Source organism: Cyprinus carpio, chromosome B11, assembly GCF_018340385.1.
Source record: "Cyprinus carpio isolate SPL01 chromosome B11, ASM1834038v1, whole genome shotgun sequence".
Taxonomy (NCBI): Eukaryota; Metazoa; Chordata; class Actinopteri; order Cypriniformes; family Cyprinidae; genus Cyprinus; species Cyprinus carpio.
Window position 1 is genome coordinate 9,824,647 of NC_056607.1, and position 26,444 is coordinate 9,851,090.

At 38.3% G+C, this 26,444-nt stretch overlaps 1 protein-coding gene across 3 annotated transcripts; it reads right to left on the minus strand.

Annotated features, from left to right (window-relative positions):
* Positions 1 to 599: 599 nt before the first annotated feature.
* On the minus strand, positions 600 to 25,660 carry LOC109064852. Of its 3 annotated transcripts, XM_042733818.1 has the most exons (17): positions 24,478 to 24,610; positions 23,134 to 23,181; positions 22,733 to 22,774; positions 22,464 to 22,522; positions 21,694 to 22,378; positions 21,117 to 21,407; positions 16,965 to 17,012; positions 13,871 to 13,912; positions 13,633 to 13,677; positions 13,478 to 13,525; positions 13,294 to 13,380; positions 12,737 to 12,755; positions 7,656 to 7,695; positions 7,499 to 7,571; positions 2,921 to 3,016; positions 2,503 to 2,549; positions 600 to 2,400 (listed from the first exon to the last, which is right to left on the minus strand). In XM_042733818.1, the coding sequence occupies exons 5-17, from the start codon at positions 21,935 to 21,937 to the stop codon at positions 2,311 to 2,313; spliced, it is 1,170 nt and encodes a 389-aa protein (XP_042589752.1). In that variant the 5' UTR covers positions 21,938 to 22,378; positions 22,464 to 22,522; positions 22,733 to 22,774; positions 23,134 to 23,181; positions 24,478 to 24,610; the 3' UTR covers positions 600 to 2,310. The 3 variants fall into 3 exon arrangements, with proteins under 3 accessions (XP_042589752.1, XP_042589753.1, XP_042589755.1); XM_042733819.1 differs by lacking the exons at positions 21,117 to 21,407; positions 21,694 to 22,378; positions 22,464 to 22,522; positions 22,733 to 22,774; positions 23,134 to 23,181 and adding an exon at positions 25,022 to 25,660 and having other exon boundaries at positions 24,478 to 24,768; XM_042733821.1 differs by lacking the exons at positions 16,965 to 17,012; positions 21,117 to 21,407; positions 21,694 to 22,378; ... (2 more) ...; positions 23,134 to 23,181; positions 24,478 to 24,610 and adding exons at positions 16,240 to 16,281; positions 16,382 to 16,426; positions 16,834 to 16,915.
* Between the last annotated feature and the right edge of the window lie 784 nt (positions 25,661 to 26,444).

Genomic DNA, 26,444 nt, shown 5'->3' on the forward strand with positions numbered 1-26,444 from the left:
TCTGGTTTTTACATTCTTCTCCTTACTGTTTATGTAGAAATAACACAGATCCACAGGAACAGCTGGCGTCTCACAGCTGATCTTCACTGAGCTGGACTCTCTTATGACATCTGGAGATACTTTTACAGTAGGAGATGCTGAAACAACACAAAACCGGTCACTACATTACATCTTCTTGACAATGTTTACAAGTACAATAATATAATATTATTCACTTGTATTGTGTTTTAAAAAAATCACTCAAGTCAAAACATAAAATGTCAAATTCCTGGGCCTACACATAGCCACTTCTCCTCTTTAGTGAAGCTAGCCCAACAGCACATGAATTTTCTAAAGAAGCTAACAAGAGCAGGCATACCCTCTCCATCCTCACTGGTTTCTACAGATGTGTTATTGAGAGTGTAATAAATAACCAGCTGTTACTGTCCAACCCAGGACCCTTAGAATTTTTTTTTCTAAAGATATTATTTATTTATTTATTTATTTTTTGTTACACTTTATTTTAAGTTGTCCTTGATATACATTTAAGTACAGAGTAATATTATACTATTAGTACTTACTATATGGTTAGGTTTAGGATTAGGGTTTGGCTTAGGGTTACTTGCATGTAATTATGCATAATTTATTGTTATTATAATAGTAAGTACATTTAACGTGTATCAAGGAGACCTTAAAATAAAGTGTTACCTTTTTTTCTACATTTTTGCAAAACTCTCAAAAAACTGGATCTGTACATACAAATTCATCTCACTTTTCTTTCTTTAAAACTATCTGTCAGGTTAGAGTCAGGTTTAGTGTAGATGGTACATTATTTTTAAAAGTGATTGAGCAATAACCTTAGCGTCATTCTTGTGATATGTGCATGGACCAGCATAACAAAATGTTGGCACAGTTAGGTTTATTTATTTCAGAGAAAACTGAAAAATGCTTTTTAGTGCCACTGAAAGGACTTTGGACTGTGACCATCATCATTTTAATAGTGCACTACAGACCACGACCGACCTACTAACAAAAAATTTAACAATGGCCTCATAATTTTCTATTACAGACCGTATGTGCAATACTTAATGTATTATTATTTACTTAATATTAGTAATTACTGTACAAGTATTTATTCACTTACAAATCAGTCATATCGCACTGCCGCTACACTTTCTGTATACTGTATAATACCTACTTATTTAACTGTCACTTGTGTTTTTAGTGTGTCCCTTGTAGTATTATTGTCAGTATTTATTGTCCATATTTATTGTCTTTTTAGCCTTTTTTACTGTCTGCTACACACTACTGTGTTTAATTTTTATCCTTTGTCATGCAATATGATAAAATAAAAATAAATCTGGCTTACTACAGTAATAGTCTCTATAGTAAAATGAATATGCCAGGTGGTAGTTCATGTGTTTCTATTATCAGTTCTATTAAAACTTTACACATAACAAACAGACATGCTGAAATATTTTAGACAATAAAACTTTACCTATAAATGTGGACATTATTTAAGAAGAAAATAAACAGCAGAGATCACTTACTGTAAGACTGAACCTCCACAAAGAGTAGAAAAACTATGAGGAACAACTCCATTACAGAGAGAAAACACACAGAATGAGTCTTACACAATGGGTGAATTAGGAAGTAGTTTCAGACCACAGAAACCTTACAACATACTCTTCATTTTCATGTAGATGAAAGAATAGATCATGATTCATATTTACATCCATATGCAATGTAACATTTACATACAGTATATGTGCATCATAGAGCATATACAATAATATCTGATATAATAGTTTTAGAGGCCTGAAACATTGAAAAAAAAAAAAAATTAAAAGATAAATGTTTAAATTCTACTTTAAGTTTGGGGATGATTCTTAAAGCATATAGAGTACAGACCATTCAGAGTTACTAACAAAACAAATCTCTGACGTAATTGGCTGGGTTTTGTGGGAGGAGAAGTTTACGTCACATGATGGACCTTGAAAAACTGATTTAAGCATTTTTTAAATACAGAAAACCAATAAGAAAAAAATATTTGGTTCAAACCTTCAGATGGTTCAATTTCATAAGAAAAGAAATAAAACATTTTGATTTATCATTAAAATTTTAGTTCCAGTCTTATTGAATGCCCAAGCTCCACTAGTAGTACTGTACCAGTTGGACTGCCAAAGAAGATGCTCTAGATATTCAATGAAGTCACAGTATATTCCACATTAAAAACTGAATAATAAAAAAATAAACAACTACTGCTTTGTCTGAAAGTAAAGACATGTTATTTATAGTCGCTATACTTAATGAACACAGACATGAGATTCATCAGTGCATCTTCACCAGACTGTACACGTGATCTTCTGCGTTTGAGTGAACTGGTTGGTCAGGGATCATGGAGTACAGGTGATAAACATTTTAAGGAAGAAGAAAGATTATTAAGACACAAGTAAATGTGTTTGTATTCTGTCCATGATGGACAGTTATGTATGTTTGGTGTGTGAGAGTGTTCAAACATACCTCATTTTCCTCTGCATTTCCCTGTTTCTGTTTGTTGACCAAAACATCTGTAATGCAATGCAAAGGCATTAAACGCACTGACCTTGATGAATAAGCTCCTTGTCCTTAAAACTTTAATGTATTTTTAGCTTTGACACAGCAGAATAATCTCTCTGAATCATTCTGTGCGTCAGTGTTGTGATGAATTTAATATTTGTCCAACTTCCACCACATTAGCTCAGAATGAGTTGGAGGCTAAGTATCTCATCTTCTAAATGTAGACACCAAAAAAATAGTTTTTGGAATACAGAGGAAGTTTTGAGTTGTGAAACCACAGTTTGTTGTCATAGTAGTAATAATAATACAAATCTTATGTGAACAGAGCAAAGATTTGATTCCTCATAATATGACCACTTTAATTAGAGAAACATTTCATTACCTGATGGCTGGTATATTGAATTTACAGACATAATGAAAGATTGAGTGTCTGTGGGATCTGCTGTGCTGTCCTGATGTGATTCTGGGTGTTCGAGGTCTTTGAAAGAACAACATGAAGAGGGTCAAACAGAGTCAATAGAAAACTATACAAAACAAAGAAAACAAATGTAAAATGGCTTCACAGAAAAAGCTTCAAATTGTATGCATCACGTTAGATTTGATGGCAGTGACAGCAAACATGATCAATGCATGTCTTGATACCAGACACCATGAATGAATGAGAGCATTTGCAAAATAGATTAAGACAAACGGGAAGATCTCCTTATAATCATACTTGGAATATATAAGTCTTAATGCAAGTCTGATGTATGTATAAGTGACCACAAACTCTTCACATTCAATTTGATTCCTCATTCTTTGCAGACTGTGAAAGAAGGTATGATCTGTTTCTAGGAAAATCAGTAATAGTGATCTTGACCATCTTAGTCATACTATTGGTATCTTACTGGTTGTGGCCTTTGTTGACCAATATAATGCTGTTTTTACATCTATTATGGAGAGTTTGCCCCTCTGAAAAAATGTGTTGTTTCTTTTAAGAAATCATCTCCAGGGTATACATCTTAGTTATGCCAATTGAAAGCTATAGGCAGGTAGTTTGAGCAGAAAAAAAAACAAAAATTTTGGCCTAACAGTTCATAGATGAATGTTTGATCAGCATCAGATTGAGTATCACAATGCTCTAAAAGCTGCAAAACTGACATATTATTCTACAATTATAAGTAGTGACATCTCTAATCCCAGAGTTATGTTTAGAACTGTCAACAATCTTATTAAACCTTCTTGTAACATTAACTGTTCCACTGAGCAGTGTAACAAGTTTTCGTCTAAAATTGAGAATATCTATAATTCTATTGCCTGTGATCATGCTTCTGAATTTGCTGAGTTGCATCCTCCAAATTTCCCTGATTTTGTTTTCTCAAGTTTCAATGCTGTTGATTCTGATTTCATTTCTGACCTTGTTTTGTCAATGAACTAAACTACTTGTATACTCAATCTCTTTCCCTACTACTGTGTTGAAAAACTGTTTGTCTGTTATTGTACACCACATCACTGCTATTTTCAATGCCTCATTCATTGTATGGTTACACCCGTTCTTAAAAATCCTGGGAGTGATATTACTGAGATGTTCAATTATCGGCCAATTTCAAATTAACCATTTCTGGCAAAAGTCCTTTAGCGTGTAATTGTACTGGTTTAAATCTTATTTTTCAGATCGCTATCAATTTGATTACCTAGGTACTAAAAGATACCAGACTGTGCCCTTGTGTCGGGGTGTCCCTCAGGGGTCAGTTCTGGGTCCTGTTTTATTTAGTGTTTATATGCTGCCTCTTGGGGAGATTATTCAGAAGTATGGCCTGGGCTATCATTATTACGTGGACAACACTCAGCCTGATTCCACTTTTTCCTTTTCAACTCTCTCTGCCTGTTTGCTGGAAATCAAGGCATGGATGAAACAACTTTCTTAAGCTAAATTGTTCTAAAACTGAAATTGTATTAATTGGGACTCCATCTAAGGTTAATAAGTGCAGTAATTTTAAACTTTCAGTTGACAATACCCAAATATCTCTTCTGCCCAGGTGTGTAATTTATTTTTAATTCTCCTTTAAAAACATAACTAAAGTTGTTGTTTTTTTTCATCTTCATAACATGCTCGCATTAGTCCCTTTCTTTCTAGGCCTGATGCTGAGAGGCTTATTCATGCCTTCTTCACATCATGGTATGATTATTGCAATTCTCTCTTTGCTGGTTTACCAGCAAGTTCTGTTAAGAGGTTGCATATATACAAAACTCAGCTGCATGTGTTTTGACTTACACATCCTCACGTCACATTACACCAGTACTCCAGCAACTTCATTGTATCCTGTTTCAATCACGTATTCATTTTAAAATTCTGATTTTAACCTATAAAGCAGTGCATGAGTTGGCTCCATGTTACATTTGTGACTGGGTTACTCTTTTAACTTCCTCTTGCTCTCTCCGCTCTGCTGGTTGAGTCACAGTGTCTGGTTTGTGTTCCCTGGGTGTCCACTAGAGGTCTCACTTCCCCATATCGTCACCCCACCTCAGGAACTACATTTCCCACAAGCCTTGTCTGTATTCATCACTGTTCATTGTATTCAGCTGTCCCCACTTACATTGTTTGCACCTGTCTATAAATACCCTGGTTGTTTCTGTCATTGTTACGGAGTCCTTGTTTAATGTCACCCTGCTAGTTCATGTTCCCTTGTGGATGTTCGTGGTTCTTGTTTTGGACTGCTTATCTGGATTTTGACCTTTGCCTGGCTGGATTATGATATTTGGATTATCCCAATAAAACACTGCTTTTGGATCTACCTGTTTGTGTGCGCGTCGTGACAGAAGGACTCCGTCATGCCTAGATCCAGCGGTGTGGGATTTCGAATCTGTTCCCCAGCCACCATGGAGGAACGGAGGGGGAGACTCCTGAACTTAACCACCCTTCGTCAAAGGGGGAGTGAGGTGGGTGGCCTGGCGCAATTGTTTTGGACCATGGCAGTCGGGTTGGGTTATAATGATGCAGCACTGAAAGACTTTTTTAACAAGTGCCTGGATGACCCTTTGCCTCAATGGGAGATGAAGGGGCTGGAGATCCTGGACTTTTGGGGGTTTACCAATTACCTGCACCATCGTGCTCAGTGGGATACATCAACCACACCTGTGTCTCCAGACAAGACTGCCGCCAGCGTCTACCGGGACACAGGCGTCTACCGTTCCTCAAAGCCCGGAGGACGTTCCCGAGCAGGCCGCTGCCATCCCGGAGTAGGTTCCCGAGGAGCCCGCTGCTGTCCTCGATGCGGTGGCCGAGGCGGTGCCCGATGCCGTTCCGGAGGCCGAGGCGGTGCCCGATGCCGAGGCGGTGCCCGATGCTGTTCCAGAGGCCGAGGCGGTGCCCGATGCCGAGGCGGTGCCCGATGCCGAGGCGGTGCCCGATGCCGAGGCGGTGTCCGATGCCGAGGCGGTGCCCGATGCTGTTCCCGAGGCGGTGCCCGAGGCAGGGTCCGAGGTCATTCCCGAGGCTGTGTCTGATGCGGTGCCCGAGATGGTTGCCGATGCGGGGCCCGAGGCCGCTCCCGATACGGTGGCCGTTCCCGATGCGGTGCCTGAGGCCGAGGCGGTGCCCGAGGCCATTCCTGAGGTGGTGCCCGAGGCGCTGTCTGATGCGGTGCTCGGTTCCCGAAGCCGAGGCGCTTCATGTCTCCACAGGCCGTCCAGAGCACCTTCACGTCTCCACAGGCCGTCCAGAGCACCTTCACGTCTCCACAGGCCGTCCAGAGCACCTTCACGTCTCCACAGGCCGTCCAGAGCACCTTCACGTCTCCACAGGGCCCCCGGAATGGCAGGTGAACTGCCTGGTCCCTCGTGGTCCCCTGAACTTTCGGGTCCACCCTGGCCCCCTGAACTGATTGATCCACCTTGGCTGCCAGTGGAGCCATCGCTGCCTGTCCCTGTTGCCCTACACGGGCCTGGCCCTCCATCCCTCCCCCTGTTCTACCTCCACCAGTCCACCTCCCTCCTGGTCTTTTTGTTTTGGTTTTTGTTGTTTTGGTTTCTGAGGAGCATCTGGTAGATGCTCCTTAGAGGGGGGTAGTGTCACAGTGTCTGGTTTGTGTTCCCTGGGTGTCCACTAGAGGTCTCACTTCCCCATATCGTCACCCCACCTCAGGAACTACATTTCCCACAAGCCTTGTCTGTATTCATCACTGTTCATTGTATTCAGCCTGTCCCCACTTACATTGTTTGCACCTGTCTATAAATACCCTGGTTGTTTCTGTCATTGTTACGGAGTCCTTGTTTAATGTCATCCTGCTATTTCATGTTCCCTTGTGGATGTTCGTGTGTCTTGTTTTGGACTGCTTATCTGGATTTTGACCTTTGCCTGGCTGGATTATGATATTTGGATTATCCCAATAAAACACTGCTTTTGGATCTACCTGTGTGTGTCGTGACAGGTTGTCTCTATCTTTATCAGCTTTGTTGTAAATTAAAAACCATGGGAGGATGGGCCTTCTCCTATAATGCACCTAAGTTATGGAGAGCTTAACCTGCATTTATTAGGAATACTGCTTCCTTGGATTGTTTTAAGAAACTTCTTAAGACGCATCTTTTTAGTAAAGCTTTTAATTTATGATTTATTATTGCGATTCTATTTTTGATATTATTTGGTTTGATTTGTTATTTTGTTTTGTACATGTTGTAGAGCTTTGAGTTTGAGAAAGGTGCATTACAAATAAAATGTATTATTATTATGATGATTATAAGTTGTAAGACTTTTACGGTGATTTTTTTTTTTTTTTTTTTTCATTATGGCCTGAACTGTTCCTTTAAAAGAAGATGTGGTTAATAATGCTGATCTGCTGAAGTGAAGACCTGAAAGAGGAAATGGTGCCAGACACGGCGGTCCCTGCACAGTGTTTCTAACTTTTAACTCACACCATGACATCTGTTAGCAACTATGGTTTTAATTGATCTGAGATCATTCCCTGAGAATGATGTTCTTTACCTCCAGATATGGGCTGAGTTGTTTCTGGTACAGAAGTGATTAGAGAATATATCTCTGCAGGTTCAGAACAACTCTGAATAACATAATCATCAATAAATTGTATGCATGTATATAATTTTATATATATATATAAAATTGTAAATGCACAGATACTCACCATAGCAATTCCTTGACTGGGCACTTCTGTTTTTATTAATCTAATTTTGCAAAGAATCAAATATTGCACTTTATGGCATCTTTTCATACATGTATTTACCAGATAAGAAGCCTAACATTTACACATTTAGCTCGTGGACTACAAAAATATGTTTTTATGAAAAAGAAATATTTACAACAATATATTGTAATTCAGACAACTGAATTGAATGCATGAAAAAAAAGAAACGCTTTGGTAACTTAACGTAACCTCGGTTCCCTGAGATAAGGGATTGAGCGTTATGTATGGGAAAACTCCTTTTTTCCTTTCTGCTGAAGCCTGATTTGTTCACGTTTGTGTAGCTGCACAAACCAATGGTGCTTCAGCCCGCCAAAGGGGGCGGGGCTGACTGCTATGTAAGTCAGTCCGTAGCATCATTCATCAGATCATTCGACTGAAGCGACGATCATCGATTCATGCAGCTTTAAGTAGCAAGAGGTTACGTAAAGTAACCGAAGCGTTCCCTTTCGAACGTTCACTCACGTTATGTATGGGAATGAACCCAATCACGCCGCACTACGAGCAACAATTATATGCTGCTCTGCGAGCCCAGTGTTACAGCACTAATAAGGGCCCTAAGGGACCTAGGCATTATCTCGCCCCGAGCTTAGCTGAGGGCATGAGAAACTACTACCCACATGGGAGGTTTAAACAGATGGAATCCGTTCCTGCAGAGCGGGGATGTCTAAGTTATAGAATCTGTCAAAAGTGGACGGCGACGACCAGCTGGTGGCCGCAAAGATCTCACTGATAGATATGCCGCTGGACCACGCCCATGAGGAGGCCATTCCCCTTGTGGACACCAATGGGGCATTCCAGTCCTTCCAATGCATTAGCCAGAGCTATTGCATCAACAATCCAGCGAGACAGTCTTTGCTTAGTAACCAGCAGACCCTTCTGGTGGACTCCAAAGCAAACAAACAGCTGTTCAGACTGCCTAAACAGTTTAGAATATTCCACATAGACTCTGAGAGCCCTCAAAGGCAGAGAGCGTTCGGTCCCTGCTCGCCGTCAGCAGTGGGGAGCACCAATAGGGAGTAGAGAGCACTTTAGGAACATAGCCGTGTCTCGGTTTCAAAATGACCTTGCAGTCATTGAGCCCAAACTCCAGACACGAAGCGCTGACTGATGGCGCTTGTAAGTCACCCACACGCTTAACCCTCTGGAGTCTAAGGGTATTTTTGGGGCCTGGAGAAGTTTTGTCATGCCCTGACATTTGTGCTTTTTTCATTTTCTTATAAATGTCTAAATGGCTAAAGTCTAATCTCACTGTAATCAGCACAAACTGGGCTATAATAATATGTGAGCAGCATGTATGTACATGATTGTATTTTTGAGAAAAAAAATGTTATGCGTGGTTAGTGAAAAACTAAAAATGTTAAATCACTTGAATAAGGCAATAAAACACATACAGAGAATTGGTTCACAGGACTTTTGAGAACTGGAGCTTGTAGCCTAGAATTGTTTTTTTCTAAATGATGTGAAAATCATCTTGTTTACTCACTTACAGAAAACAATATATTGATTTAAATTTTCTAAGACACTTTTTGTTGGTAAAAGTCATATGCGAGTAGGCGTCAACTATCATGAATTCACACCTGAGAAGGACAAAGACCTGCATAATGAGCTGCATAATGAGCCATTCAGTCAGCTGTGTCACTGAGAGGGATGAGTTACAAGAAAGAATGTGAGGACAAAATAAATGTATATAATTTTATGTTTGTAGTTTATTTAGAATATATTTAATTATCCCACCACAACATAATTTAATATTCACTTGTGAGTGCAGTTAAACAGTTTATTAGGAACAATCAAAGCTGACTTTCAAACTGAATTTTTTGCATCATTACTCCAGTCACACAATCCTTCAGAAATCCTTTTAACAATCTGATTTTCTACAAAAAAAAAAAAAACATTTATTGTTATTATTATCATTATTATTATTATTATTATTAATGTTGAAAAGAGCTGAGAATATTTTTTTTCAGGTTTTTTAGGGGGGATAAATTGAAAGAACAGCATTGTTACTTACAGTTGTTACAGTTACATTTATTGGTACATTTATATTATTTACATCAAGCTTTTGAATGGTATAGTAGTGTATATTGTTATTGAAACTTCATAATATTTCACTTGATTATACATTTAGTCAGGAATTATAGTTTGGAAAAAGTCTTTGGAAAAAGTCTAACTAGTAAAATGTTTACTCGTTATGTGAAAACTAGTACAAGTATATAAATAAATAAGAGACTAAATAAATACTCATGTTTATGATCTCTGCTGGATAAATTGCTTCATTCTTTTTTTTCTGAGGAAATCCGAATCTCAAACCCTCAACCACATCACATCTTTTTGGGGTGAATTATGTATTATTCCTCTCATCGCGAAGCAAACAGTAAAATATAAAAAAAACTTGAAGAACAGTCTCGCTGCGTTGTCTTCTGTTGTGTGGGCGTATTCAAAACCCGCGCGCTTCAGTGAAACATTTGAATCTCAATAGCGCGCTCGGCGCGTGGGCGTGGTCACATTAGAAGATAATGAAGTGAGACGTGAAAAACGGACATCGCGTTGTTTTCATATGGATTACTTTATCACAGAATATTTGTTTTCGGCAGCACTTGTTAAGTTTAAAAGTAGACATGTCAGGCTTTCAATAGATATCTCTCTCATGTCTCTGTGTTGAGTATTCACTGAGTTACAGTTCATTTTAATGACGCATTTGTAACTGAAGATCAGCGCAGACAAAGGATGCAGACAGCACACCTTGTTTGTTATATTTATTTTATAAGTGCACAAAGTTTTGTTGTTATTATGTCTGTATACAAAAAAAGTAGACCCTTTACAGATTCGATTGATGTATTGCTCTTATCTGTACAATCAAAACTGAAAGTGTAATTTAAGTTCTTTTCGGGGTTATTAGGAGAAAATACCCCAAAACGCGTATACGCGTTAATCGACTTCAGAGGGTTAACCGAGAAGGGCCATTTTAAGCGATAAGGGCCCCAAGTCAGCCGAACTGAGCGGCTCAAATGGGGGCCTTTTTAGGGCCCCTAGGACCATGGATAAGTCCCAACATGGCACAGTCTGAGGGCGAGGAGGATTCAGTCTCCACGCGCCCTCAGACCAAGTCGTTTCTGCCTATTGAATGGCCGGCCTCGAGAGGGTGATTCGCTGTGCCACATATACTTTTAGTGTGGATGGGGCGTGCCCTTTATCCAGCAGCTCTTGCAGAAAAGTCAGCACGCGGGACACGTCACCTGAAACCAGGTCCACTTGCTGTGCAGAGCACCAACTGAGGAATACTGACCATCTCTGGCCACAGAGCCGTCTTGTGGACGGTGCCCTTGCCTCATGAATGGTGTTGCTTACTCTCGCTGGGAGCCTGTCAGACTCAAGGTTTTATTTTCTTGAACGAGAGCTCGCCTTGAGAAAGCGGGGAGTCTACTTTCATATAAGTGATTGAGAGAGGATGAGGAATTTTGCCCTTTAAAGCATGTGGGTCCGCTATCACAGCAGTAAAGTGTTCGGGCATGCACTGCACCTGCTGGACGTGACCCGTCGAAAATGAAACTCCATCTCTCAGAGGTGTTCGAAGAGGTGAGGAGTGAAGGCGAGCTGTTTTGGGGTGCATTCCACCCGAGGCGAGAACGGGGCCCCTCCTTTTCCTCTCTAGCACCTCAGGACGGCTTCAGAGGCTCAGGGTCCAGCACAACTCATGGGCGGGGACCTTGACGCTTCGGGAAGGGGAAGCGTTTCACCTGCCTGGATTGCTGTTTCGGCCCAGGCTCCATTTTCCACTGAGGCTGATGCTGCGCTGGCTTTGCAGGCTGAGCAGCGGGGCTCTTCTGGCGGCCCACAGCCGCGGTGCCAGGGCGTTTAGGGAGGAAGTGACGTAGCACCTGCGATGTCTTCTGAGCCCCCAAAAACCGTTCAGTCAACCTGTGAACAGCGGAGCCGAATAGCCCTTTCGGAAGGACTGGTGAGATGAGGAAGGCCATATTCACAGCATCCCTGATCTCTGTCAGCATTAGCCAGAGGTGGCGCTCCAGCACCACCAGGCTGGCCATGGTCTTGCCGATCGCTTGCGCTTTGTAGCACGCAAAGCGAGATCTGTTGTTGTGCGCAGCTCCTTAAAGGCCTCCTGGTTCACTTGGCCAGACTTGTGCATACTGTGGAGGAGTTTGGCTTGAAACACCTGAAGGATAGCCATTGTGTGCAGCGCCGAACCAGCCTGTCGGCCTGCTGCATAAGCCCTGTTGGCAATAGCCTAGGTGGTCCTGCAGGGCTTAGGTGGATGCGCTGCATGGCCCTTTAAGCCGAGGGCAGAAGGTGGGCACAGATGTGCAGCGATCGCTTCCTACAGGGGGGTAAGTTTGGTGTAAGCCCCTTCAGTCAGTGATGTTAACGGTGGTGAGAGCTGCTGCAGTAGAGATCCTCCACAGCCTTTGCAAGGACGCGGATTAGCTCAGCATCTGGCTTTGGCCTCGGCACTTGAGGGGGAGGAGCTGCTTCGGGCTCCTCACCGGAATCACCCCATTCCTCCGTTTCTGACGGCGCCAAGGACACAGAGTCGTCGGCAGTGATGTCATCGATGACGATGTCCTCCTCGGACGTTCTGAATGAGACCAGCTCACAGCTGAAGAAGGGCGCTGGTCCTCATGTGCAAAGCACACTGGCGTGAAAGGACGCGGGGAGGGCGTCCCCTCACGCCAATTTGCTCTTTAGGATGCAGGATGACTGCAGTGATGCTTTCGTCGCTGCTTTCGACTTTTTCCACTGCAGTGAGCAGAGCTGGAGCTTCTTCTAAGGCTTCTTCTTGCAGAAGAGTCAGTGAAGAGATGATCCTCGTCGCTGAAGGAGAAATTATCTGATGAATGGCGCTACAAGCCGACTTATATAGCGGTCGGCCCCGCCCCCTTTGGCGGGCTAAAGCACCATTGGTTTGTGCAGCTACACCATCGTGAACAAATCAGGCTTCAGCCGAAAGGAAAAAAGGAGTTTTCCCATACATAACGTGAGTGAACGTTCAAAAGGGAACTTACAGTTTTCTCCTTTTTTGACCTAGAAAACAATGAGTTACTGCATTAATTGTTTAATTCTAACTTGCATTATAAATTCTATACTGAACAGCATTAAGATCAGTGTATATCCGACAGAATGAACAATGAGCCTCATTCATGACTTAAATTTTTGTATTCATAAAAGTGTTTGGTGACTGCATTTTTGATAACACCATACAGTATGTACTATAGTGATATTTCACAAATTTGTTTGCCTATATTGTCAGGTAATCTTTAAACTATTAAAGGTTAAACTTGTTTGGCTTGCTGTCTGCAGTGGGGAAGCTTGAGGATAAAAAGATAACATAACATTCCTGTACACAATTTACATAGTTGTAATTCATGGGTGGGAATTATGTTAATTGTGAATGAGTGTGCATGCACACTATTTACAAATGATTCGAATTCATTTTAGATACACACGTTTGTGAATCCGGAGGAGAGTTTTTTTACACAACAGTTACTCTGAATCTACTTATATGTTTAAGAAAGATTGATGAATGAGGCCCAAAGAATGTACATTTGTAAACTTGACTTACTTGCAAACCAGCACAGACAGATGAGTCCCGTGAGTCCAGACAAGAATACAGCAACACCAGTGGAAACCAGCACTATAAACCATGTGCCTGTGTCAAAACAAAACCAACACTTCAGTCCATATCTATGGGTATTATACAGTAATATTGCAGATTGCTGATATTTAGAAAAGATAGAAAAAGTTACCTGTTCTGGGTGATGCTGTTGTGAAAGTGACAGCTATTGTTGCTGAAACTGAAATGGTAAAATAATTAGCTAAATGAATAAACTTTCTTTTCGTTTTTGTTGTTGTTGTTGTTGTTTTGTTTTTTGGTTTTAATTGTGCACTAAACTTTACTCACATGTGTCTATTTGCGAATCTTTCTGAGTGGATGTTTCTGTTGAAACTGCAGTGAGAACATATTGTTATATTGAACATAGAAACAACAAACTTTTTATGTCTGATATGTCAGATGCATTATGTGCAGTTGTTTATTATTATTATTATTTTAAAATAATATGCAACATGATATAATCATGAGAGGAGGACATTTTAAGGTTTGTTTTAGTTTTACAAATATTCATACAAACTTCACTCACCAGTTTGTGTGGTTGTTGCCAAAGCTTCTCCAGTAGAGGTCACTGTTAAGATGTAAAATAGGTTACAACAATGTTACAGCGTTCATATATATAATAGGAATAATATACTGTAATAGGAAGGTGTCTGTTATAATGTTATGATCGAGGCTCTGGACTCTGAGCATAACATGTTTTTCTATAACAAACTATAAAATATTTTATTTAAAAACTTTAATGTCCTGGCAGTGACAAATAGCTTGTTTTACATTTCATTTAATTACATTAATGTTATATGTTGAGATTTAGGATACAATAAATATTTTACTGCTACTATGTAAAAGGAAAACTGCTGTAAAAAGCACCTTATTTGTTTAAAGTGTTTGCAAACCAAATGTTATTACACTTTTGTTCATATAGCAGTAGGCCTACTTTTAATTGAAAAAACTGCACTATACACTACTTTTGAATGCATTATTAGTTTTGTGCATAACAATGGCATTAATTGTGATTAATTGCACACAATAATGAGATTAATCGTGATTAAAAAAATAATAATAATTAATCGTTGCCCAGCACTAATATATATATATATATATATATATATATATATATATATACAGGTCCTTCTCAAAAAATTAGCATATTGTCATAAAAGTTCGATATTTTCCATAATGTAATGATAAAAATTAAACTTTTCATATATTTTAGATTCATTGCACACCAACTGAAATATTGCAGGTCTTTTTTTATTGTTTTAATACTGATGATTTTTGGCATACAGCTCATGAAAACCCAAAATTCCTATCTCAAAAATTAGCATATTTCATCCGACCAATAAAAGAAAAGTGTTAAGTGAATACAAAAAAAGTAAACCTTGAAATAATAATGTTCAGTTATGCACTCAATACTTGGTCGGGAATTCTTTTGCAGAAATGACTGATTCAATGCGGCGTGGCATGGAGGCAATCAGCCTGTGGCACTGCTGAGGTGTTATGGAGGCCCAGGATGCTTCGATATCGGCCTTAAGCTCATCCAGAGTGTTGGGTCTTGCGTCTCTCAACTTTCTCTTCACAATATCCCACAGATTTTTCTATGGCGTTCAGGTCAGGAGAGTTGGCAGGCCAATTGAGCACAGTAATACCATGGTCAGTAGACCATTTACCAGTGGTTTTGGCACTGTGAGCAGGTGCCAGGTCGTGCTGAAAAACAAAATCTTCATCTCCATAAAGCTTTTTTCAGCAGATGGAAGCATGAAGTGCTCCAAAATCTCCTGATAGCTAGCTGCATTTGACCCTGCCCTTGATAAAACACAGTGGACCAACACCAGCAGCTGACATGGCACCCCAGACCATCACTGACTGTGGGTACTTGACACTGGACTTTAGGCATTTTGGCATTTCCTTCTCCCCAGTCTTCCTCCAGACTCTGGCACCATGATTTCCGAATGACATGCAAAATTTGCTTTCATCCGAAAAAAGTACTTTGGACCACTGAGCAACAGTCCAGTGCTGCTTCTCTGTAGCCCAGGTCAGGCGCTTCTGCCGCTGTTTCTGGTTCAAAAGCACACGCCTCTGCACGGTGGCTCTGGATGTTTCTACTCCAGACTCAGTCCACTGCTTCTGCAGGTCCCCCAAGGTCTGGAATCGGTCCTTCTCCACAATCTTCCTCAGGGTCCGGTCACCTCTTCTCATTGTGCAGCGTTTTTTTTCCACACTTTTTTCCTTCCCACAGACTTCCCACTGAGGTGCCTTGATACAGCACTTTGGGAACAGCCTATTCGTTCAGAAATTTTCTTTCTGTGTCTTACCCCTCTCGCTTGAGGGTGTCAATGATGGCCCTTCTGGACAGCAGTCAGGTCGGCAGTCTTACCCATGATTGCGGTTTTGAGTAATGAACCAGGCTGGGAGTTTTTAAAAGCCTCAGGAATCTTTTGCAGGTGTTTAGAGTTGATTAGTTGATTCAGATGATTAGGTTAATAGCTTGTTTAGAGAACCTTTTCATGATATGCTAATTTTTTGAGATAGGAATTTTGGGTTTTCATGAGCTGTATGCCAAAATCATCAGTATTAAAACAATAAAACCTGAAATATTTCAGTTGCTGGTGTGCAATGAATCTAAAATATATGAAAGTTTAATTTTTATCATTACATTATGAAAAAAATAATGAACTTTTTCACAATATGCTAATTTTTTTTAGAAGGACCTGTATATGTATATATATATATATATATTATATATATATATATATATATATATATATATATATATATATATATATATATATATATATATATATATATAATGCAACTGGAATCATTTTTCAGAAGGGAATTGTTTTTCCAATTTAAGAATAATGGAATAACCTATTTAGAAAAGGTTGAAAAAGTTACCTGTTCTGGGTGATGCTGTTGTGAAAGTGACAGCCATTGTTGCTGAAATTGAAATGGTAAAATAATTAGCTAAATGAATAAACTTTCATTTCTTTTTTCTTTGTCAGGTACAAGTTTTAATTGTGCACTAAACTTTACTCACATGTGTCTATTTGCGAATCTTTTTGAGTGGATGTTTCTGTTGAAACTGCAGTGAGAACATCTTAAGTTATATTGAACACAGAAACAACAAACTTTTTATGTCTGCAAGCCAGAGCTAAAAAATTAAAATTAAAACAAAAATTAAAAAAAAAAAATACCCCAATTTGTAACATTTTATTAAATCTAGGTAACTTCCCCCCAAAATATAAACAAATAAGCAAAAATTTTGGGTGAAACACAGAATGTTGCATGTGTGATTTAACATTTTGTTTAGATATCTTTTTGGAGAACTCAGCTTGAAAGTCTGGTAGTGTTTGATCCTCAGTCATTTAATATATGATGGCCAGTTTTCCTCTGTAACTATGTACAAAGTCTGTAAATGTATGATGTCTGGTGTTTAAAAATTGGTTCAGATTTTAAAAGTCATAGTGCATTCCAGCCTTAAGTACTTACTATGTTCTGATATTCTAAAGTCCCCAGGCAAAGTGGAGTTTGTAATCAGAAAAAACAGCATATAGTTATAGTCTTAAAACAGAATATAAAAAATATATACATAACTAGAAAATGTGTTATCAGGAACTTACCAGTTGTAGTGTATGTTGTGGCTTCAGAAGTGGACATTACAGGTAAAGCTGTTGAAAAGACATCGTGAAATGTGTGGTGATGTACAGTATATAAATATTTAATAAACAACAATGAACCTGAAAGAATAATTGTCATTTTAAGGACATTAAGAGTAAAGTAAGAATTATTTGCAAACTTTTACATAAAGTTTTTGTTGTTGTTGTGTATGGTACAGGTCCTTCAAATAAATATAAATAAAATAATATATGTCACATACGGCTGGTGTAACTTGACATCACCTCATCCATACTGGTTAATATGAGTTCTGGATTGTTAGGGTGCTTTCACATCTCTAGTTCGGTTAATTTGGTCTGAACCAAGGGCAAACAATTATACATTGTAGCATTTTTCAGCTTTTTTGGTTCCTTTTCACACCACACTGATTGCTTTGGTCCGAACCAGTTGAAACGAACCAAAATGCAGTCACATGACAACATCCACATCACTCATTGGCCATGGCGTATTTCCTAAACTGCTTTTCGATTGGTCAGAATTTACATGCGGGAAAATTCCAACATAAGAGGAAAAGCCACTTAAGCCAGCAAACAACACGGAGACAACACAACTATGGAGAGACGACTGAGCGCAGGGGCGGACTGGCCATCTGTGTGATCTGGAGAATCACAGAACGGCCGGTACTCCAGGACGGCCGGCGGGCCGGCCCACCACCCGCAACGCACGCAGTCATCACCTGTTTTTTTCCATAGACAGTAAAAGAAATGGACACAGCGACCCAATTGGAACTCAATTGAGACAAGTGAAGCCCGTTTTTAGCGATTTTTAAGAACTTCCGTTTCTGACGCGCAGACTCAAACTAAGCTTGATGACGTCAGCAACCTGTCTGACAGATGTAAACCTTCTAGTAGTTGCTGTGCGTGCAAACTGCCATCGTTAATCTTGCAGAGACGGAGAGTTTGAGCGGGGAGTTCTTTGGCGTGAGTGAGCAGGAGCAAGTATTCTGATTAATTATTTTGTATAGTATTTTAAAATGTAACGCCAGTACGCCATATCTCTTGACGTCTCCCCGATTGCCTGCGAGCTTCTCCTCCTGTCTGTACGGTAATTTCTCTACTGTGCGACAGAGAGTCGAGTGGTTATGACGCAATCGTTAGCCTATTTTTACAAAAACTGTTTCTATGGGGCCATAATGTAACATAGAAGGTAATGGAGCCCTTTTATACATTGTCGTGTATCTTTAGAAATAAATAATGGACAAATGGAGTCTTTAAAACGCCTCAGATGTAAAGTTATTCGCTGTCAAAGTGACGCAAAAATGAATAGGAGTCAATGGGATGCTAACGCAAGTGAAGTTCTGCTACAAGATGGCGGCACGCGGCCGACTTCAACTTCCGGTCGACTTCCTTGCCCCCTGTTTTTTTTCCCCCCGCTAATCTGTTTCACACTCCAGTACTGTAGGTGGCAGCAATGCACCTTTAAGTTAGATGCCAGCTGCACTGGCCGTGGCCGCTAGGTAAGGAGAAGAAGAAGCGGAAGAGTAGGAAGAAACCAACAGCAAAGACTAGATAGAAGAAGCATAGAAACAAACAAACAATATGCATAACGCGGCCGCGGGTAAAAAACGGAAAGAAAAGGGTGGGGTTGAGAAGGCGAGAGAAAAAAAAATGCGGAATTAAGACACTGAAGCTGCTAAATGTTGCAAACTAACTGAAATATTTAGCAGCACAGCCATCAGCAGCACCTCGCAGTTAAATATTAGCAGCAGTGAAGAAGTGAGCCAGACAGCTATGCAGCATCATGCCACCAGTGATGATGATGAGGGACAGAAAGATGAGCTGGTTCCACAGGCACATCCAGGGCAAGTAGGTATGGAACATGAGAGGAGAAAGAGAGTTACTTGCTAGGGATGATGTTAAAGTGATATTCAGGTTGCTACATTTTTAATGATTACAGTAATTAAAACAACTAAACTTCAACATTTAAGCTACAAAATGCCACATGCAGTAGCTTATATTAAGAAATATGTTGTGCTTGTACTTTTAAAAATGTTGGTAACATTACAGTTAATGTTTACAAACTTTGAAGATTTTGAATACAGAAGTTACATTTGTAATGGTGTATTTTCATTTAGATGTGGTATTATTATTTGTGCAGTAAGATTAATTACTGCATAAATGAATTAAGATTATTAAGTAATAAATTCATTTTAAGACGGCATGGAATAGATTGTATAATATGCTGTTTTAACAGCATATTATATAATCTATTCCATGCTATCTTGGAATAAAACCTGTTTTTTTTTTTTTTTTTTTTTTTTTTAAATCCATTCCATCATTTGTTTATTCGGGTTGAGCTTAGACCAAGAGCAGAGAAAGACACCCACTCCAGCTCAACATCTAGTCAACATCAGTGCTATTGCTATAATTTGGATGGTATAGTATCATGAGCCACAATTAAAGTCTTGTGACACTCATGCCAGGCCGCACGCCGATTGCTTTGGGCCGGGCCTAGTCAAAGTCCAGGGCCGTTTTTTAGTCCCAGTCCGTCCCTGACTGAGCGGGATGGTTTTGTCCCTGGCCATAATCTATTACATTGTTTGTATACACCACAATATGCAAACAATTAATTTCTATAATGAAGCGCGGATGCGGCTTGAAAACAACGTTCTAATGCACTGCAAACGGCGAGCAGGCATCGCTCGTAACTTCAAGCGGAGGCATGCATTAATCCACGAGCTGCCATGCTCAAGTGCAAACTGTCAAACAAACACTTCCTCATTCCCATAATGCACAGCACAGCTGACTACGGCAGCTGGTTTAGTCCAAAAATGATCAGTACTTTTTGCAGTTGGGTCTGTTCGAGGCCGGATCACGTTCTCACCACAAACGAACCGCTCCAGAGTTCGTTTGAAAGCGTACCGAGACCACCTCTTCAAGCAGGTCTCGGTACGCTTGTTTGGTCCACATTTGGTGCGCACCCGATTGCGATTGCTGCTTTCACACCTGCCCAAACGAACCGCACCAAAGGGGGAAACGAAATCTGGTACGATTCAACCGAACTAAATGAGGCAGGTGTGAAAGCACCCTTACTTTCACTGGATCAGAGTGAGGAGACCGTTTTTTAATTTCTCTTTTTGAACTTCTCTTCTTTACAGTGTAGAAACAAGTTATTTCCACAGATCAAGTCTGACCTTCAGAACAAATACTGATCTGAGATCCAGTGAGTGAGAGCTGACACCATGAGCTCACATCTCTGTATTCTGATTTTCATTATTACAGTTCAGCGGAACTGTGTCTGTTTCCAGAATAATTGACAACTTGGCCTGACACAGACCTAATTAATGCATACAATGGTGCATGCCATGAACACAATGGCCACACAGCAGTGTTTAAGAATCCGCTCAACAGGGTTCAAATGCTAGCAGGAAATGGACATGTTTTACATTTCAGTACAGACTGGTCTGGTCCCGAAGTCAGTGCTTTTGAGAACACTACTGTGCATCGTAAAATTGCTTGCTTGGAATTCCACTCATGAATTCCAGTTTAGTTGGTTATTAGCTGCTTCTGTATAAATTGGTTGTTCGTCATGGCTGCTTCTTCTGGCAGATTTCTACAAATTGTTTATGACATACACTTTTTTTTCTTTTAAAGTCCACAATATGATATTATTAAACCACTGTATGAATATTCATATGTTAATGTCACAGATGCTTTGTGCAAGAAATGATTTAAGGAAAATAATGCGATCAATAATAATTTGAGATCTTTATTTCAGTCTATACTAAATATACTAAATCAGCAAGTAAAATCAGCACTACCACATCTCTCTCGGACATGTACATGCAGTGCGCTGTGCATAAAGCATTTTCTTCTGTTTATTCTGAAAACGGTCCGCTTGGTTCGGGCTAATTAATATACTTACACCCATCATGTCCACTACCGTGTAGTTGAAAGATGGGCCTCCAAAGTATTTTCTTCCATTGTGACAACTCCACTGGAGTCTATTGCTTCAACAAATGCATATCAAGTTCTGCCGAACTAATGCTATTCCTCAGTTGGTTAATCTGGTCTTCCGCTAACATTATAATTAAAGCAGAACTTACAGCAGGACTTAAAATACCTACATACAAATGAAACCAGGCTGAAATTTCTCACCTCGAACCGTCACTGTGGCAGGAGGAGAATGATTGAATGTTTTATCAATCCCCTGTATTGTGTAGTAACAGATAATGTTGAGTGATCCAGGTGATTTTACAGCTGCCCATCTGAACACTTCAGCACCAGTGAGATCCAGCTCACATCTCCAACTGGGTTTTACATTCTTCTCCTCACTGTTTATGTAGAAGTAACACTGATTCACAGGAACATCTGCTGGTGTCTCACAGTTGATCTTCACTGAGCTGGACTCTCTTATGACATCTGGAGATACTTTTACAGTAGGAGATGCTGAAACAACACAAAACAGATCACTACATCTCATTGATAATGTTTACAAGTACAATAATATTCCAATCACATATTTTGGGTTCTAAAATGTGAAGTAGTTGCTAATAAAATGTACTATATACAGGAACATTCTATAGTACAAACAATATGTCAGGTAGGTTGTATTAAAACATCACACTTCACTTGAGAAAAATATTGCTGAAATATTATAGAAAATGAAAATTATTCAGTTCAAAAGTTACAGACTACAGAATTTAATCAACATTAAACAACAAAGATCTCTTACTGTAGGACTGAACCTCCATCAGGAGCTGAATCACTATGAAAACGATCAACTCCATTACAGCGAGTGTCAGAAAAGCAACGACACATACAATAGAGGAATTAGGAAGTAGGGCATCAGACCACAGGAAGCCATTTTTATCCATTGTGCAGTCAGTTCTATGAATGTAGATCATGTGACCACATGTACAACTCAAATTCATGTTAACAGAAGGCAGATCTGGGGCACATTTTGTGCTCAAACTCATATACTGAAGACAGAAGGTAATTTTTAAAAAGTAACATTTAAATAGGCCAAAAATACTGCTATTAGACTTGAAGATAGATTAGATTATGATATCAAATTTAATAATATGGAAATTATAAAAGCACACAAATGATTAATTTGTTTATTGGTCAGACAACTGTTTGACAGACTATAACAATTGCAGTGAAAATATAAACTTTTTTGTTAGAACTTGCATGTGCGTGTATATTAAACTAGCTGATTAAAAAAAGTGTAAAAACTAGGCTATAGAAATTAGATTTAATATGCAGTAAAAACTAGGCTATAGAAATTAGATTTAATATGCAGTGAAGAACATAAACAGGTCATTCATGTTTTGAGGAGCACACAGAGGAAGTTAAAAGAGATGTTGTTTCCATCTGGCAGGAGGTCAAGTTCAGTTCTGTGAGAACATCAGCAGAACCTGCAGAGATACAGACTTTATTATCATATGTTTCTATATCATGGAATTTATTTTATACACAACTAAACCTGTACATTTTACTTACTGGTCAAGCGGTACAGACAGATGAATCCTATGAGTCCAGACAGAAATAAAGCAATGGATCTGTCAAAAGAAAAAAATAATTTAATCCATTTTATATTACAGTTTGTATTAAATTAAGGGAATACATTTAATTGCACAAAATCTGATGCATTATGTGCAGTTGTTTATTATTATTATTATTTTATTAATATGCAGCATGATATGATCATGAGAGGAGGACATTTTAAGGTTTGTTTTAGTTTTACAAATATTCATACAAACTTCACGCACCAGTTTGTGTGGTTGTTGCCAAAGCTTCTCCAGTAGAGGTCACTGTTAAGATATAAAATATGTTACAATAATGTTACAGCGTTCATTTAGTTTAGAAATAAAATTATGTAGTACTGCTATTAATATTAAATCATAATATAGCAATTATATATATATTATATATATATATATATATATATATATATATATATATATATATATATATATATATATATATATATATATATGATTACATATTTCTAATATACATATATATACACACATACAGTATATGTATGTATGTATATAAAATAAAATAAAATAAAATAAAAATGGCAAGGGGAATCATTTTTCAGAAGGGAATTGTTTTTTCTAACTTAAGAATAATGTAATAACCTGAAAATGTGTTATCAGGAACTTACCAGTTGTAGTGTATGTTGTGGCTTCAGAAGTGGACATTACAGTTTCAGCTGTTGAAAAGACATTGTGAAATGTGTGGTGATGCTCAGTATATAAATATTTAATAAACAACATTGAACCTGAAAGAATAATTGTCATTAAGAGTAGAGTAAGAATTATTTGCGAACTTTAACATAAAGTTTTTGTCTATTGTTGTGTACGGTACAGGTCCTTCAAATAAATATAAATAAAATAGTATATGTCACATAGGCTACAGCTGGTGTAACTTGACATCACCTCATCCATATTGGTTAGCATGAGTGTATTGATAAAAAATAAAAAATAAAAAGACTGTTACTCTGGACTGTTTCTGTCTGGATCAGAGTGAGGAGACAGTTTTTGAATTTCTCTTTTTGAACTTCTCTTCTTTACAGTGTAGAAACAAGTTATTTCCACAGAAGAAGTCTGACCTCCAGACCAAATACTGATCTGAGATCCGGTGAGTGAGAGCTGACACCATGAGCTCACATCTCCATATTCTGATTTTCATTATTACAGTTCAGCGGACATATTTTTAAATGTGAACCAGTGGATCGACAAAAAGCTAATGCGTTATAAAAGTCTAAGTAATTAAGAAACTTAAGGTATTTAAATGTAAATTAAGATATATTTATGTTATTTAATATAATAATTAATTCATAATAATTGTTTATATTAATATATTAATATTAATAAATGTGAAGTGCAGATCTTAAAAAAGACTTTAAAGGTCTTAAATTTGATTTTAAAAATCCTGCAGATACAAGGTTATTTTATGGTACCATTTGGAATATATATATATATATATTTTAATAAGCCCTTTTTAACTGTCCTCTTAGGTTGTTTTGAGAATGTTCTGTAGCCCACTAATAAAAAAGGACCTCTGTACATTTGTTTGTTGCAAATTTACAGACAATGCAATTGAGATTTTCACATTGGCTTGTTGGGGTAATATTTTTGTCCACTGACAAAAAAAAGTTTTTCTTCTGAATTAGCATAACTGCACAAGTTTTATATTTAATAAAATCTTTAAAAAAACTAATTATATTAGTTATACTTTAATTTCCTTAAGTAAAAAGGAAATTGAGTAATACGGTGTAAAAGATGTGTGGATGTGGATTAGTAATCTGGCCTCTAGGTATAAAGGAGAAAAAAATGCTGGCCCTCGTCACTATCAAAGTTGCCCATCCCTGTTTTAGATGCTGTCAATACATACACTGTACATTTCAGCATTTATCCAGATGTACAGAAAACTTATGTTTTTCAACATGTAAATGTTTATACTAATACCTAGATTTAAACAATAAAAGCAGGCTGAAATTTCTCACCTCGAACCGTCACTGTGGCAGGAGGAGAATGAGGTGATGTTTTATTAATCCTGTGTATTGTGTAGTAACAGATAATGTTGAGTGATCCAGGTGATTTTACAGCTGCCCATCTGAACACTTCAGCACCAGTGAGATCCAGCTCACATCTCCAACTGGGTTTTACATTCTTCTCCTCACTGTTTATGTAGAAATAACACTGATCCACTGTAACATCTGCTGGTGTCTCACAGCTGATCTTCACTGAGCTGGACTCTCTTATGACATCTGGAGATACTTTTACACTAGGAGATGCTGAAACAACACAAAACAGATCACAACATCTCATTGACAATTTGGGTTCTAAAATGTGAAGTAGTTGCTAATAAAATGTACTATATACAGGAACATTCTATAGTACAAACAATATGTCAGGTAGGTTGTATTAAAACATCACACGTCACTTGAGAAAAATATTGCTGAAATATTATATAAAATTAAAATTTATTCAGTTCAAAAGTTACAGACTACAGAATTTAATCAACGTTAAACAACAAAGATCTCTTACTGTAGGACTGAACCTCCATCAGGAGCTGAATCACTATGAAAACGATCAACTCCATTACAGCGAATGTCAGAAAAGAGATGACACGTACAATAGAGGAATTAGGAAGTAGCACATCAGACCACAGAAAGTCATTTTTATCCATTGTGCAGTCAGTTCTATGAATGTAGATCATGTGACCACAAATGACCAAAGTAACATTTAAATACGCCAAAAATACTACTAATAGACTTGAAGATAGACTAGATTGTGATATCAAATTTAATAAATATGAAATTATTCACTCAGATTAGGTATGTTTACTCCTTGATGTATAAAAGCACACAAATGATTAATTTGTTCATTGGTCAAACAACTGTTTGACAGAGGATATAAAACAAACAAAACTATAACAATTGCAGTGAAAATATGAACTTTTTTGTTAGAACTTGCATGTGCGTGTATATTAAACTAGCTGATTTAAAAAAGTGTAAGAACTGGCTATAGAAAAAAGATTTAATATGCAGTGAAGAACATAAGTCATTCATGTTTTGAGGAGAACACAGAGGAAGTTAAAAGAGATGTTGTTTCCATCTGGCAGGAGATGTAGTTCGGCTCTTTTTTTTGTATTGTATATGTGTGTATGTAAGTCACATCAAAATGAATAAACGTGGTTCCAAGTGTTAGTACACTTTACCATGTACGAATAAACTTTGAAAATGAAACCCATCTATATTTTGCAATATGACTTTTGAATCCAACATATGAATTCTACACAGCGACTTTCACCAATAAGGAAGAGTTTGGTTTCCTTTTTGATTACAGTTTTTAATGGTTGTTGTAGTAGTAGTATGTTCAGTGGTGGTTTATGTTGAAACTGCTGAGACAGTTTATCAGAACTGTCACAAAATAATTTACAGGGTTGAATCATGTTATTCTCACAGATGAACTCTGATCTCCAGACCAAATACTGATCTGAGATTCAGTGAGTGACAGCTGACATGATGAGCTCTGTTTTGTAGACAACAAGAAAAATATATATTCACTAAATACATTTTATTATTTGTATGAGTTTTCCAGGCCTGAAAAGCTGTGATTTGAAAATCGCCAGATATTTACAGGTTTACCATTGCCTGATATGTTAAACCTTATGAATCACTTGGACATTTTACCTCTTTATTTTACGCATACAGTAATTTCACAGTATTCTGTTTTCTATTTTACATTTTAATATGAATGATGCTTATAATGTATGACATTCACCTCTGATGGTGTACAGTATGTGTCACTGTGTGGTGATCTGATCTCAGGTTCAGTCTTGAGTGAATAAACACAGATCAGCTGTCTGCTGTTCACTGATCGTGTCAAGAGTTCACTATGACCCAAAATAAAACACACAGACAGAGTCTTCTGAGAAACACTTTGATAAAGAAGAGCATCATCCTCA